General features: G+C 40.1%; 1 protein-coding gene across 2 annotated transcripts in view; it reads right to left on the reverse strand.

Moving 5' to 3' along the window:
* tdrd12 (tudor domain containing 12) overlaps positions 1–15,438 on the reverse strand; it is a 32,376-nt gene that overhangs the window by 9,910 nt on the left and 7,028 nt on the right. For both annotated transcript variants that reach the window (XM_035641289.2, XM_035641288.2), the window contains exons 13-29: positions 13,516–13,595; positions 13,286–13,324; positions 12,749–12,817; positions 12,483–12,560; positions 12,039–12,099; positions 11,394–11,501; positions 7,776–7,961; positions 7,399–7,552; positions 7,152–7,279; positions 4,438–4,629; positions 4,038–4,166; positions 3,527–3,644; positions 3,253–3,392; positions 2,881–3,098; positions 1,322–1,403; positions 763–944; positions 370–577 (exon numbers count right to left, since the gene is read on the reverse strand). In XM_035641289.2, the coding sequence (XP_035497182.2) occupies positions 370–577; positions 763–944; positions 1,322–1,403; positions 2,881–3,098; positions 3,253–3,392; positions 3,527–3,644; positions 4,038–4,166; positions 4,438–4,629; positions 7,152–7,279; positions 7,399–7,552; positions 7,776–7,961; positions 11,394–11,501; positions 12,039–12,099; positions 12,483–12,560; positions 12,749–12,817; positions 13,286–13,324; positions 13,516–13,595 (2,172 nt within the window). The remainder of the gene's footprint in view (positions 1–369; positions 578–762; positions 945–1,321; positions 1,404–2,880; positions 3,099–3,252; positions 3,393–3,526; positions 3,645–4,037; positions 4,167–4,437; positions 4,630–7,151; positions 7,280–7,398; positions 7,553–7,775; positions 7,962–11,393; positions 11,502–12,038; positions 12,100–12,482; positions 12,561–12,748; positions 12,818–13,285; positions 13,325–13,515; positions 13,596–15,438) is intronic.

A 15,438-nucleotide genomic window follows, 5' to 3' on the forward strand; every position in this document is an offset into this window, starting at 1 on the left:
TGTCTATCATTTATGCATCTCATTCACACACTGCCAGCAATTTGGTTTTCAATCTTACCCAAGGATACCTCCACATACGGAGGGGACAAGCCAGGAATCAAAACATCAACCCTCCAATTAGTGGACAACTAATGAAGACCCATGCCTCTATCAGTCAATTTGTGTTGGCTTGGTCTGACTAAACCCCACATAGTGGAAAATGCTAGAAATGGCAAATGTCTGATACGAGTGGCTCCAACGTCTCTGTGACCCTCAAAAATTATTTTTTTTGTATGATGAATGGAACAGAAGTGTAAATAGAGGAAATAAAATCAACAAATAGCGTTAACATGTTGTGTCTAAGAGCAAAGGGAGGAGGTTAGCAGGAACCTTTGGGTGCCAGTCGATCTCGGAGTCTACTGGTCTGACCCGGCAGACAACGATCTCCAGCGCCTGGCCAGGCAGAGAGTGAAACTGCTCCGGCAGCTGAAGGATCTGATGGGATTTCACCTGCTCCTCCTTTCCTACATCGATAAACCGAACGAAGACCCTGAAAAACAGGCGGTCACCTCTGTCGGGGACAGAGAGGATCTTCACCCTGCCGGGGAGCACACAGTTACATTGCAGGCCTTCACCCACAGAGCTCCAATTCAGACAGATATACGCAATTCCAAAAAGTGAAATAAGCAGTTCACAAATAATTTAAATTAAAAGAAACCAAACAATGATTTTTTTTCCAGTTCTGGAGATATTGATGATGGCTGTATTTAATGAGAGTCAGACCTGTGGAAGACGTTGTCTTCCTGCACAGCGTATAAGCCTCCCTCCAACAACTCTGTGCCTCTTGGTTTCTTATCAGCGTAGTAAGAAGCCATCTCAGAGGCCAAGCCATCAAAACCCCCGTCCTCTTTCCTGACGATACGACCGTAGAAGACCGATGCTGTCTTGATGAACAGAGGTACAACCTGAGACACAACACAGGTCCAAGATTACTACACTGTATTCAGCAACAGATGAAACTCAGCTTTATCTATTAAAAACATTTTATGTGAGAGTTTTTGTAGTCTTTATCAGCCATCTTTGTGAGCCTCTGCTTCATATCACGATCTAGACGAGATAATAGAAAAGCAACCATTTATTTCAAATCAAAGATCTGATTATTAGTTCAAAGAATGAGATTTTAACTCCAAAGCAACTTTAGCTGAGAAAAAAACAAGCAAATACGTGTGCTCTTTGAAAATTATTTGAATTAAAGGTGTTCTGTAAAGGAGTGAGGCAGAGATGTCTGATAGCCATTTAGAATCAAAAGCTCATAACAAAAGAAAGATGTAAACGTCCTCACCTCTATGATTCCGGAGGCAGGAAGCTCAGAATGATCGAGCCGGGAAATGAACCTGTGACGGTCGGGACATGCACTGCTGTCTCTTCAGAGGAGAACATACAGAATCATATCATGTGTATTTTATCATACTGCAATATTCCACATCTGGTGTATGAATGAGCAACTTCAAAAAGTTACAGCTCCCATGTGTCGGATAAAAAATCAGTTCTTATTCTCGATACTTCTGGTCAAAGTGTAAAAAACACACTGTTGCAGACAATAATGCACAATGACAGTCTGTTACAGTCTTTGTAGATATTAGAGTAAAGGAGCTGAACAGACAGACATCACCTCCCCTTCTGGCCGATGGACAGAATTTTCATGGAAGAACATCAGGTTTTTCATGACATCATGAATTAAGTAGTTAGAGAATCTGAGCACTGCTGTAGACAATGTAATAATTCAATGGCAGATCACTTTCACATATTTTGGAATTGTCCACCATTCCAATCCTATTAGCTCTTAGTTATTATATTTTATTTCATATTCCAACTCATTTTCACACTCAGAAAGTACCGTCTGAAAGTACAATTTGAAGCTAGTAGAAATAGGCAATGACTAAGAAATGGTTAGACAAGGGACCCCCAACAAAGGGAGAGTGGGTAGCAATTGTGTATGAAATGTATGAGATAGAGAAAGTGATATTTTCCGGAAGACTTTGCATTGATACATTTGTAGTATTTGTCCTAATATTATTATTAAGTAATACTATATGATTGATATATAAATACACACACACACACACACACACACACACACACACACACACACACACACACACACACACACACACACACACACACACACACACACACACACACACACACACACACACACACACACACACACACACACACACACACACACACGTTTGATTATTTCAGACATTGTTTGTTTTGTATCCCTCCTTAAAGGGGCAGTAAGCGATTCTAATGCAATGCATGTTTTGCAAAAATCTGCAAATATTTCCTCCAGGCGGCTAGCTGTTGCTTTTGTGTGTGCGAAAAAAAAAAAAGGTAAAAAAATAGTACCACACAGCACTGCGAGTAGTTTGTGAACATAACAGTGGGTGACACTGCAACTCTGTGGTTTTGGCTAAGCGGTTAGTGCGTCGGACTCCCATACCGGAGCTCGCAAGATCCCGGATCGAAAAGAGAACGATGCTTTCTCCAAAATCGCTTACTGTCCTTTTAATATACATGGGTTAATGACACACATTTTTTATTGTGTTTGAACTATTTTCTTTTTTATTTCTGATACGTTTACTTAAAGGGTTTAAAGTATGCTCTGATGTCTAATGGGTAAATGTCAAAAGGGAATACATATTTTCATTTGTCCGGAGGACTGGAGGAACCAAGACTGATATGGAATGTCGATGTGGCCTTCGCATGCCTTTCTTCCCCTTGGTACTATTGGGTTTGTAACCCATAACAATAAGGAGTTGAGCAGAAAAAACACAGATCATCACATGAAACACATTAGAACAAAACAAACACTATTTGAAGAATTATAAAGCAGACCTGCACACTCCAAAGCTCTTCAGGTAGCTACAGAGAGGCCTGTTGGTCTTCAGGTCCTCCCGGGCCACGTGGAGGCCCTGGGCGAAGGTCAGTAGCTCAGGGGGCAGTACGGCGTTGGTTCGTCCCAGGTAACGCAGAACCCCGACAATATGACGGGCGTTTCTCTCTGAGATCAGCAGCACCGACCTGGTGGCATGGGGGCAGCTCTTTGCTTGATCCTGGGTGGAGGAGATATCACCAAATAATTGAATCGGTGCACGAGGAGCCTTTGATGTGGACACTACAACTGTTACTAATCTGTCCAGTACAATCATCATTTATACGTGAGAAGATTTTTTATCCCCCAATTTGATCCTGAGCATAACAACTCACCCGTTCTGAGAGGTTTCTGAAGTTTTCAGACATGCAGTAGAGTCGGCTGCCAAACAGCTTGGGAGAGGTGGGGAAGCCGTAGTGGACGATACAAGTTGCATCTCTGATCCCAAAACACTTCAGACACTCGTGGGTGGTTACTAAAGGTCGAAGGTCAAACAACAAAAACACAGAGGAATGGCAGTGCTGTTAATGTTCAACGAACAGTTCCAAATATCTTTAATGATAATTAGGGTTCTCCTGTTTGAAGTGTCCAGAAACATATTCCATTTACCAAGAATAACATGAGTGCCAGAGCCGATGATTTTTCTCCACTGCTGGATGACAAAGTCGAACTGGTGTGTCAATCCCTCGTGAGTCTTGAGGCAGAATGCCGATTTGTTGCTCACGGCCTGAAAATTAGACAACACACTGGTAAGCTTAAAGGAAACCGCCCCAGATGCTGGTTAAACTGCCATGTTTTCACTGCCCTCCTTCTGTAGTTTATTCAAGCGGATGTAGAGTAGTGGGTAATGATAGTGTAGTTTTTTCCAGAGAATCAGCGTATCAATTCGCAAGTCAGCTGTTCGATTCAGAGCTATAGCGGCGAGTTGGCACATTAATACATGGCCAAAGTACGCTTGAAAAAAAAGTGCATCCCTTTAACACAATTGAGTGTGTTTCACAGAAAAACGAGACAAACATTATCAGCAAAGTTTACAAACGTGTTTGGCAGACCAAGGCAGTCCTACCTCGCCAGACATTTATAGCACTGGAATGAGCAGTAACTGAAGTTGTTGTTTCACCTTGAACACGTCTTCAACTTCCTGAGTAGAGTTGGCAATGATCAGAGTCTTCTGGCCGACATCTGGGCTGAAATCCAACACGCCCAAGAGTTCTGAGATCTTACTGGTCTCGAGAGTCATGAGGATGACCTGTAGAAAGAGAAACATTTAGTATCTCATTTGTTTATACTATAACATGACGTCTAAACACTCATATATATATATGTATGTGTGGATATCACATATATTTACATAAAAAATAGAAACCAGCTTTTTATATTCTTTCAGAAGCTTGGATGGTAATTGGATTAATGCTAATAAAATGCAACCTCAAATGATTATCACATATTAAGATATTTTAGCATCTATAGAGCAAAGTATGTCATGGCGACAACACAATATGTCAGCTATAATGACTTACCTGCTGAACGTTCCCATAGAGAGCAGCTTCCTCAGGGACGGTCATGACAATGCAGGGGTAGGGCATGTGATTGGTTAACAGGCTCTCCATGTGACTGGTCCACCGCTTCGCCACAGCAATGAGCTGCTGAGGACAAGAGGCCTTTTCCTCGGTGGAGGTCACCTTCTGGAAATGCTGCAAGATGGCCACCATCTAAAAAGGAGAGGATTTATTTTTTTCAGAATCAGAAATACAAGTTTTATGAGAGCCAAAAGTGTTCATGTGACAATATGGTCTAATAAACAAACAGAGCTAAGTCTACATTACTTAGGCCTGATTTTATGTTCACAAATCAATTAATAACAATAATTATGTTGTAAAGAACAGATCACTCCCTACTTGTTCATTGGTCAATTTCATTATCTGTCATTTTTCCTATATGAGTATACCTTTGTCTAGAAATATTTTGAGATAATAATAATATAATATAATATAATAATAATAATAATAATAAATTTCATTTATAGAGCACTTTTCATTGCTAAAAGCAATCTCAAAGTGCTAAAGATCCATTTTAAAATCTGACATATTGTCTGGAAATATTCCAATGTTTCCCCCCACACCGCCGCTAAATTATTATAATTGTTTTAAAGAGAGGAGTTTGGGTTGCGTCTTATCTAGGGGTGGGATTAAACGGGTATTAAACGTGCCACGGCACACAATTATGACAGAACGTAATATCAATAAGCTCCGACGTTATCGGTGCTGTAAACGGTATTGAAGAAATGAATGCATTAGTCTATGATGAATTATTGCTATTCCCACTCCTGAGGAGAGACAGACACTTACTGCTCCGTGTGATGATGCAGAGAGGTAAAGTCTATCTGTACTTAACCAAAATCAATGGAGAAAACACTCATTGACACAAGTGTGATGAATATTTTGCAAGTAAAGTTGGTAACACGAGTGATCTGTGGAAACATTTAGTGAAAGTGAAAGTAAATCTAAGCCTAAAGCCCTTTACAGCTGCAGCTGGTGGGAGGATGACTGAGGAGAAAGTGAATGAGTTACACCTCACTGTGACCAGGTTCATAGTGAAAGACCTACAACCCTTAACATCAGTAGAGTCCAATGACTTTAGTTAACTGTCTGTTTGTTTATACTGAGTTGTGTTACTTTTTTCCTCTGACAGGCTTTTTATGTTAGTCCCATCACTCAACATACATCATCATCTTCTTTATAAGTGTTATTTGATCAAAATAGTGCTGTCCATTGTTCAACAATGTACAGTACGAAAAAACAAAACATTTGTCCATTCCATTCACATTTTGTTAATTCAATTTTTTTTCTCTAAAAGTAAAAAGTAAGTAAGATCCTTGAGCAGTATCGATAAGCATACTGGCTCACAATTTTTTTGCCTTGGTCAAGACACTGAACCTTAACCCACCCCTGATGGCTATTCCGTCAGAATGTGAATGATATGTGGAAGAAAAGAGCAGCATATTGAAGTGCTGTATGAATATGTGACTGTGAATGTGACTTGTATGTAAATTGCTTTGAGGGGTCTAGAACAGCTCTTTATGAATGAAGTCCATCAAACATCTTTAAAAATAGACCGTCTATTTGTTCAAAAACTTAGAGTGTAAATGTAAATGTGATTGCTGACCACATCACACCATTTAGCAGCTAGTATAACAGTTAGGGATGTAACTGTTCACAAAATTCACGGTTCGGTACGATACGTCACAGTGGCGTCACGGTTCAGAACGTAGAAATGCTAGACAAATGTCTTTGATTTAAAAATGTTTTTTATTTATTAAAAATAAAGTATGGTTTTTTTTTTTAATTTAAACAATGATTGAGCTATACTTGACCCATCTGGGGTGTCTTCTTAGCAGCATACAAAACAAATAATGTGTAGTATTGTAGTAGTTATGAACAAATACAAACAAAAGAAAAGTACAAAAGAAAAATATTTTTATAAATGGAACTCACTGTTTTGACTAAATTTAAGGTTTTTTCCAAAGGAAAAATGAGAATGTCCATATTTTCTGTACACAGCACAGATCTGCTTGATGCGACAATGTCACCTGCAGTGGAAAATACCCTCTCACTAGGGACAGACGTTCACAACCAAGTAACAGCGTTACCTGTGTAAGGTAATCTGTCCTTACTGTCAGGTAGCTTCGTGTAGCCCTTGACGTGCAGCAGTCTGCAGTCAGAGCAACAGCGGGTGCTTTGAACAGTTTGCACTCTGTTTGGGCTTCTTTTTTGGTATACAACGCAGGAATCTGTGGTTATAAATGTACCAATCGCCGCCGTTATTTGTTTTTCCCTATTTGAATCAGTTGAATGGCTGCCTGAATGCTGCGCGGATAGTTCGCAACGTCTGTGTTGCTCCGTGTTTCCGTCTAGTTCTACCTATTGACACATGGGGTGAAGTCAGCGTAAATGAGTTGACATATCTGAACTAGTCCCACTGATGTAACCTCTCATGTCGCAGATGAGACATACTGTTGTACCATATTGCAGCGAGCAAGCTTAGCATATTGTGCCTCCGGTGTGCCTTACAGGAGAGGAATGTTTTGCCCTGGGGAGGGGAAGAGCAGACAGCATGTTGCCTTGTTGAGCGTAGTGGCTCTGAGAACATTATATCAGGTTCAATACAAATACGTGTATTGTTAGATCCCTGATAACAGTAGCTATTGACTATAAATGACTGACTGACTGTGTACCTGGTCTGGAGCAAGAGTGAAGAGCTGGTCGGCCTCGTCCAGCACCAGGTGGTAAAGACGCAGGAACATGAAGCAGTGACAGGACAGCAGACGGACGAAACTGAAGGGAGTGGTCACCAACAGTCGACCTCGTTAGAAGAAAACAAAAAAAAACTGTCTTATTATGCGACATTCCAAGTTGGAAATGTAGATTTTCATTATTAACCTCACAAATGTGTAGTGATGACAAAGAATATGTTTTGCTCACAGTTCTTTGGGATCCTGACAGTCTTTGCAGCGTCCTTCTCGACACCTGGCAGCGCAACAACTGGGTGAAGGACATGGGCGATCTTGCTATCATCCAGCAGGTCATACACCACCTGGACCTTCTCCCAGCCTGGACACAACAGCACTGCTATGGGCTGGATACAAACCCCCCCAACAGAGAAAGTACAGAACCAAAGGTTAGAACCCCATCTGTCTGTCAATAACTAAATGACTGGAAGCACAGTTAGTCAAACAATGGTGCTGCTATTTTAAAATGTTATTGTTGTGTTGTTTAAGAATTCAGAAAAGGTAGCCCTCTGATTAAATGAGCAAGATTCACTCAGTAAAAACCTTCCTGAGTGGTGTTGATAAACTCACCCCTGTGCTGGAGGTGAGGGAGCTGAAGATGGAGTTGAGCAGAATGTGGGTAAGGAGTGGGGTGAGGTAGCTGAGGGGCTGGTCAGCATTGTGGGACACGATGACTGTGTTGCATCCTCGAGAAACAGCTGGCCAGCTATAACAGTCAGCTGGAGATGGAGTGCTGTACTGCTTTCCCCGAAGCACCTGGAGACAGATGGTCGCTACGTGAAAACTCTGGAGTTATATATACACTACTCCAAAAATCTAAGGGAACACTTAAAATCAGATATTGATGAACAAGTTATTTAAGTTGAAAATCTTTACCGATGTACATTGTATAATTTGTTGAGAACAAAATGACGTTAACAACGGTCAACGGAAACTAAAATTATCAATCTCAAAGAGACTGCAAAGATGAGTGTTTTATTCGCCAATGCAAGGTCATTTCATCTTTGGCATGCCGGGACAGTCGATGGTTAGCCAAGGCTGTCTCTGGGTGTCGTTGTTGCAGAATTAAGTTCACATCTTACAAGACGCACTGCTGTAAATAAAGAACATACTCAGACAGAGACAGAGTGGTACTATGGAGATAGCCATTCTGTTTGTGAGATGACGACATTATTCTGAGAGCTAGATACACCCACAGTGACCGGAGACAGGCAGATTTGGGACCCCATGCACTGACCACTTGTTGATGTGTACCAAACCAGAAATCTCCTGGATATATAGCGGACTCTTGTAATAAATACTTCTGCTTAAGACGTCTTTGGTCTCAGTCTTTCTGAGTCAGCGTCAACTCCATCAATTTTTCCATTACACCCACCACCAAATCGGTAGTGCTGGATGGTGTTACAGGCACCACGGTGTCTCCAGACTCTTTCACGCGTGTCACATGTGCTCAGTGTGAACTTGTTCTTGTCTGTGAAAAGAACAGGGTGCCAATGGTGGACTTGTCAATTCTGGTGTTCTCTCACTAATGCCAATCAAGCTGCACGGTGCTGGGCTGTGAGCAGTACGTGTCTTGATTTCAGTGTGAACAAGAATATTTCTGACATGAACGGCCCACGACAAAAACAATACCCCGTCTACATGCTCAATTCTTTGGCTCTCTTCATCTCTGGTCACTGCTGCCAGGACGCACACACTGCCAAAACCACCCAGGGCATCTTCTGGCCCCTGAAACTCCCTCAGCTGTAGTTTGGACCGAGAACCTCTGGACAGTGGTGCCAGCAGTGGTTTGTACTGGGGGCTCCTTACTATCATGATTGCCATAGTGCCAAACTACTACTGCTTTTTTTCAATGTTATTTTTGCTAAATTATCTTGAAAGCTCCAGGTCTGAATGCAGATCCCTAAAACACTTGCTCTTTCTACAAAATATGATGCACTCATAAATTATTTGAAACATACTACAATCAGTAAATCCATCACTGTCCAGATCTTAACGTTAAAGCAGCAGCCAGTTGAACCAGCCAAGTATAAAAATTAGCCTTGTGGAGATTTAATGCGAGCATACAATATAAGACCTTCCTACACTCAAAAGAGGATGTACTATAGAACACGGACGGCATACAGTATCTGACAGTCACATATAGACTCTTTTTAATTTATGGTGCAGTGGTTCCTTCTTTTTTTCAGCAGCAGATTTTTTAAAAATATTTTCATAAGGTCTGTTGTGTAAGGAATACCTGCAACACCGGAATTTTCCAGTTTGGGCACAATAAGTCAGATTCAATACTGTCTACAATACAAATTCAAGAAAAATAAGTCCATCAGACCAAAAATGGGAGCAAAATGTGATAACTAAGGTGCATCGGTGCACAACATCTAACTGCATTTTAAAGATCTTTACTGGAGGAGCCTGATCAGCAGACTGTCACAGTCACACTCAGCCTGCAGGAAAACCAACAGTGTAGCTACATTGCTCCAAATCAATGTTGTGCTGCCTTAAATGTTTGTCCAGTTTCGAGGTGTGATCTGACTTGCAGCTAATAAACGCACTGCATTTGCTGCACTTTGCCTTGTTGTCACTTACTCTGTTAAAGTACAGCCAGACCTTTATCTGCTTAACTCTGTTCATGTTTCACTCGGACAATGTGCTAGCTCCTATCAAAACACAGGCGCAGTTACGTTGATGCGTGACATATATTAAAATATATCTAACTTTTATCTTGTAGGCGTTTCGCCTACAGCACTCTGACATTGTGTCTTGTCGTGTTAAAATAAAAGCCCTCGCAGAGTTGTGTAATTGCAAGGTCATTAAAATTCTGTAGGAGCGGCGGCAGTAAAGGACACCCTGTGGTGTTAACAGTAGTTACATCACGCACATTTCAATTCAAACTAGACCCAAAGATTAAACAACCAGCATCATATGAACTACCATAGTGCGGGTTAGTTTCACCATTTAAAAAAAAAAAGGATATTGACATTTAGTTTCAATGGCATTAAACAAAATAAAACAATATTGCTAAAGTTATAAAATCTCATGGAAAATAATAAAATTACCCACTTAGGTTTGAAAGGCTTACTTAAGTTATTCCCCAATTGTATCCTGAAACATAAATTCCTCCATGTATGTCTCAACAAACAAAGTAAGCAAACAACAGCATATTTGCAACGAATTGGAAAGTAAGTTTCCTTATACTTTCCCCTAAAAGTTATTTTTGTAAGGTTTGTTACATGCTTGCAACTGGAATGTCCCTGAGACAGTTTTACGCAAAATGAAGAGTTAATGGTGCAGTTAAATCACTTTGTAACTACTGTTTTCTTTAAAGATCACTAATCATGGTCAGTGGTCCACTTGATTCTGAGGAACAAAGACCCGAGTCAACACGGTAAACTGGTCTGTGTATCAATATGTCCAAAACCTTTGTGGACTGCAATTAACCTGAGTAAATTAAGCTCTGATTACAAGACTGAACAACTGTGAGCTTCTCAGCTCACTGGAGTTTGGTCCCTTTTGTACGATTGTTTTGGGGAATTAGATTCGGTAACAACCAGTAAACATTTCAACACTGAAAAACCTAGATGTCACCAGGGATTGAACTTCATAGCCAAAATGAAAACCCTAACCCAACGTCAGGTTACAGAGCAACATGGATTAAATTTCTATCACTTATTATGCTATAACTTTTAGTTCTTTTTAGCACTGTTTGGAATGAATTTCTACTCAGTAATATTTTTGTTGGTGGTTTAGGTGGGATGTTGTGCCATAGACCTGCTGATGAAATGTTTGCATGGTTTTAAATAGAGAACATTATAACTATAGTTTTAAATTGTTAACTCATCAAATTAACTGACAGATCATTGTTGCTGCTCGTGTTTTGTGTTCTCACTGTTTGGGGCCACTAAATTTTGTATTGGTCTAATGATCCTCTGATCTTTTCTGGTTGGTAACAAAGTACTTTTGACTGTTTTAAAAGGTCTGGTTTCTTTCTCTTATTTGTTTTTCATTATTTTCCAGACCTTGGAAAAAAAACTATTGATCATTTTCAAAATTGTAATCCTTTCAATGGTGAAACCATTTTCAGATAAGTTATTTCCATACAACCTTAAATTTGTCTTTGTGATACTGTTTCCTTTATCATTTTCATGTCTGAACAGCCTCAAACAAAACTCAGAGAACATTCTTGTTTACCCAACGGAGACCATCAGTGATGGGGGCATCATCCAGACTGGTGCAGGGCTGAACTGGGAGCACAGAGTGCACTAGAATCCCACTCATGCTGGGATCACTGGGAACAACCTTAGGACAGTTAGGAGACAGGACACAGGCATATTAGACAGCATGATTAAGTGTCGACCTGCTGGTTCAATCTCCACTTCCCCCAGTCCGCATGCCAATGTGTTCTTGGGCAAGACACTTAACCCTAAATTGCCTCTGGCGGCTCTTCCAGCAGTGTGGTCTATAAGCCTAGAAAAGAATTATAAATACATTTCATTCACCATGCTAATGTAAACGTGGCAATTATTTAGGCCATCATCTAGTGACTAAATCAATTATGACAAGGGGTGCGTCGGTGACTTACCTCCTCTGCAACAGTTTTCCTAGGAAAACCCCATGTTTAAAACATTTTAGTGGTTCCACTCGATTACATTTTCTTTTTATTCCAAATAGTTTTCTTCTAAATGTTTTTTTGCAGGTAGCCAACATATATATCTTCTTCAGCTTGAAGGATTCCATCATCCAACATTTTTTTGGGTTGCCACCACAACAGGAAGCATCAACCTTCAGGACATAGATCTCGTATCATTTGTGAAGCAGGAAATTTAAAAAACCTACAGCGTCATCTGCAGCGTCTGGATCAGGGTTCAGAGGCTCGGGGTTCAACCACTCCAAAAGCCTGTGGCCAGACACAATTAAAGTCAGATTAAAATCATGTGTTTTTACCTTCTACATTACTATTTACAAGAGAATTCAAATAAAAAATGCCATGGATACAATTATTTTTTTCCCTTTTTTTTCTTTTTAAAGGATTTTACTTTATTAATTAATTTTACTTAAAAGCAAGCACACAGCTTTATTGACAAGACTGTTTGGTATTACTTTCAATTCTTAAATTTAATTATTCATTTTACACACTTTCAGGCAGAGATTTGTAGTAAAAAAACAATTAGTGTACTCTTTAGTAGTAAAACACTCTGGTCCTGTTGTATCTTTGTCGAAAGGTTTGAGATGTAACGCGGATCTCTTCATGCATGTTTGTGAGTCCTAGTTTCAGCTCACCGGGAACAGACCCAGCCCACTTCACTCAACGTCTTCTCTGCTTCTGCTGGTCCTGACTCTACTGATCCAATGGAGCTGCTGAAAGACAAAGAGAGAGAGAGTACACAACTTCAGCTCAGAAACTCTGAACAACAGCTCAACCTGGTGTCAGAGTGCTAGTAGTACACAAGGTTTTAATCTAATTTAGCTGGATTACTTTTGCACCTGCTATTTACAATGTAATGAGTTATGTGACTGTTAAACACGTACAGGGCATTTCACTGTACCTTGTGTTTTCATCTGCCAGATATTCAACCCGAGTGAGGTCAAGACCTGCAGCTCCACTTTTTTCATGGCTGAAAAGAAAGGTCAGTTTAAATAACTCTTTAACTACATATTGCAGTCGGCTCATTTAACTAATGTTAATATGTGAAGTAAAAAAGGATTGATCCTCCACATAAGATATGATTAGATTAGATATTCCCGTCCCACAATGGGGAAATTTGGTCATGGACAGAATATAGAAGAAATAGCAGAATAGAAAGAAATTTACAGGATTTAAAAAAAAAAAACCTGTATATATGTACAAAATATAATAAAATATAAATAATATGTACAGAGCAGTTGCAGTAGTTGCTCATGGGGAATAAATATAAATATTGCAGCGTTGGTTATTTCACAGTGGCTGTGTGCTCTATTGGGAGCAGTGCTGGTTGTACAGTCTCACAGCAGCAGGAAGGAAGGACCTGCGATACCGCTCCTCACACACAGGGTGAAGGAGCCGGTTGCTGAAGGAGCTGTTCGGTGCATGCTGGCTTCCTCACCTCATAGGTAGCACATCCTCATCCAGTGTTACATGCTCACTGTTTAAAAAAAGAATACATGGGAAATATTAAACATACAACTCATGAACAGTAGCCGTTGTGTTTAGTGGTATGGACCTGCAAACACAAGGGATTAAAAAAGGGTGACAGTTCTGAAACTGAGCCATTCTATCACAGCGTGACAAAGTGTGTGAGAATTTGTCAGACATGAGGACATGTTGGCACCGTACTTTTCCTGTCCTGTGCAGATACTAGAGGCGGCAGCTGTCTCTTTAGGTTGACAGTCATTCCGCTCTTCATGCTCATCGACCTGGATGGAGGAAAAAAAGCTTTTGGCTTTTGGTTCTGAACGATGGCATTGCTCTATAGTTTCTTGATATAATGCAATAATTTGTTAATCTTTAAGATTGTTGTGTTGACAGATAGTCAGGTTCATAAGTATTTGGACTGTCAAAACCCCCACACTGGATTTGAAATGAAGCAGTCAAATGTAATTGAAGTGTAAACTTCAGGTTTAATGCAGAGTTTAACAAAAGTTAACATTAACAGCCATTTTTACACAACTCCATCTTTAGAGGCTCAGAAATAATTCAACAACTGACTGTAAAGCGGTTTCATGGCCATTTGTCGTTTATTCCAGGACAAATTAAACAGATAAAGGTCTATAGTTGATTCCAAGTGTTGAACTTGCATTTGGTAGCTGTTCAGTGAAACTCTCAAAATGAGGTCCAAAGAGGTGCAAGGATGCCTTCAATAGGCTGAAAAAAACAACAAAATAAAACCTATCAGTGCAAAAGCAAACCCTATTATGATTTGGCCACATAAGAATGGCCTGTCTCAGCTGGGCTGTGACACTGGTGGGTTCCAGCAACCTTGCCTCTTTTCTGTGTTCTGTGGATGTGTGTGATTAACTAGTCAGCAGCTCACTGCCATCACCTGTGAAGGCAACCACAGGATCTACTCTATCCTTATCAAGTCTCAGCAGTATAAAGAAGCAGACCTCACAGAAACATGTTGCCAGATTTTTGTACCAGTTATATTTGGTAGAGAGATCAATTACAATAAAACCTGTTCTTCCTTTCATCCCTCAACCTGTCGGCCTGGTCCAAAACGCACCCCCAGCCATAACATAGCCAAATCAACCATTTGGACATTATTCATAAGAAGAAATCCACTGGCCAGTCCAGTTTAGAAACACCAAAAGGTCTGGAGGACCACAACATCCAGCCAAGTCAAGAAGTCTCTTGAGGAAGTAGGCATGTCATTGTCAAAGTCAATAATCAAGAGATGCCTTCATGAATTCAAATACAGTAGATTTACAACGGAGCAGACCAATAGTAACAGTTTAGAACAGGACAGCCAGATTAAAATGTCAGAAAACATCTAAAAACAAGCCTGCTCAGTTCTGGGATAATGTCCCTTGGACAGATGACACCAAAATTAACTAGCAAACCACATCCAGAATATCCTGTAGGATCTTTTCAGCAGCAGGGATAGACCAACCCAGCCCCATTTTTACTTTCATGTCATCTTCTTATGCACATTACTGGTAACTGATTACACACCTGCACTTATATTATGTATATTCTTTATATTGATATTCCTTATACTTGTATAGTTTTGCAGTTCTTATATTTTTACCTTTGTATTTCTTATATTTTTCAATATTTTGTAAGGTGTGTTGTGAGAGAGATACCTGCTGCTGTAACACAGGAATTTTCCAGTTTGGAATCAATAAAGTTCATCCATCTATCTACAAATCAAATTCAATTCTATCTACAATACACATTCAAGGAAAAAAGTCCATCAGAGCAGCAAAAGAGGAAAAATGTGATAACTAAAGTGCATCGGTGCACAAATAACTGCATGTTAAATATCTTCACTGGAGGAGCTGATCAGCAGGCGCAGTCACACTCAGACCACAGCACAACAGACCACACTAAAACATCATAGTACAGAAACAGCACTACTGAAGGTTACCAACGACCTTCTCATGGCCTCAGACAGTGGACATGTTTCTATTCTCGTCCTATTAGATCTTAGTGCTGCATTTGATACCGTAGATCACAAAATTCTGTTAGAGACTTAAACACATTGGGATTAAAGGAACAGCACTAGAATGGTTTAAGTCCTACTTATCTGATAGATTTCAG

Source organism: Scophthalmus maximus, chromosome 7 (genome assembly GCF_022379125.1).
Source record: "Scophthalmus maximus strain ysfricsl-2021 chromosome 7, ASM2237912v1, whole genome shotgun sequence".
NCBI classification, from domain to species: domain Eukaryota; kingdom Metazoa; phylum Chordata; class Actinopteri; order Pleuronectiformes; family Scophthalmidae; genus Scophthalmus; species Scophthalmus maximus.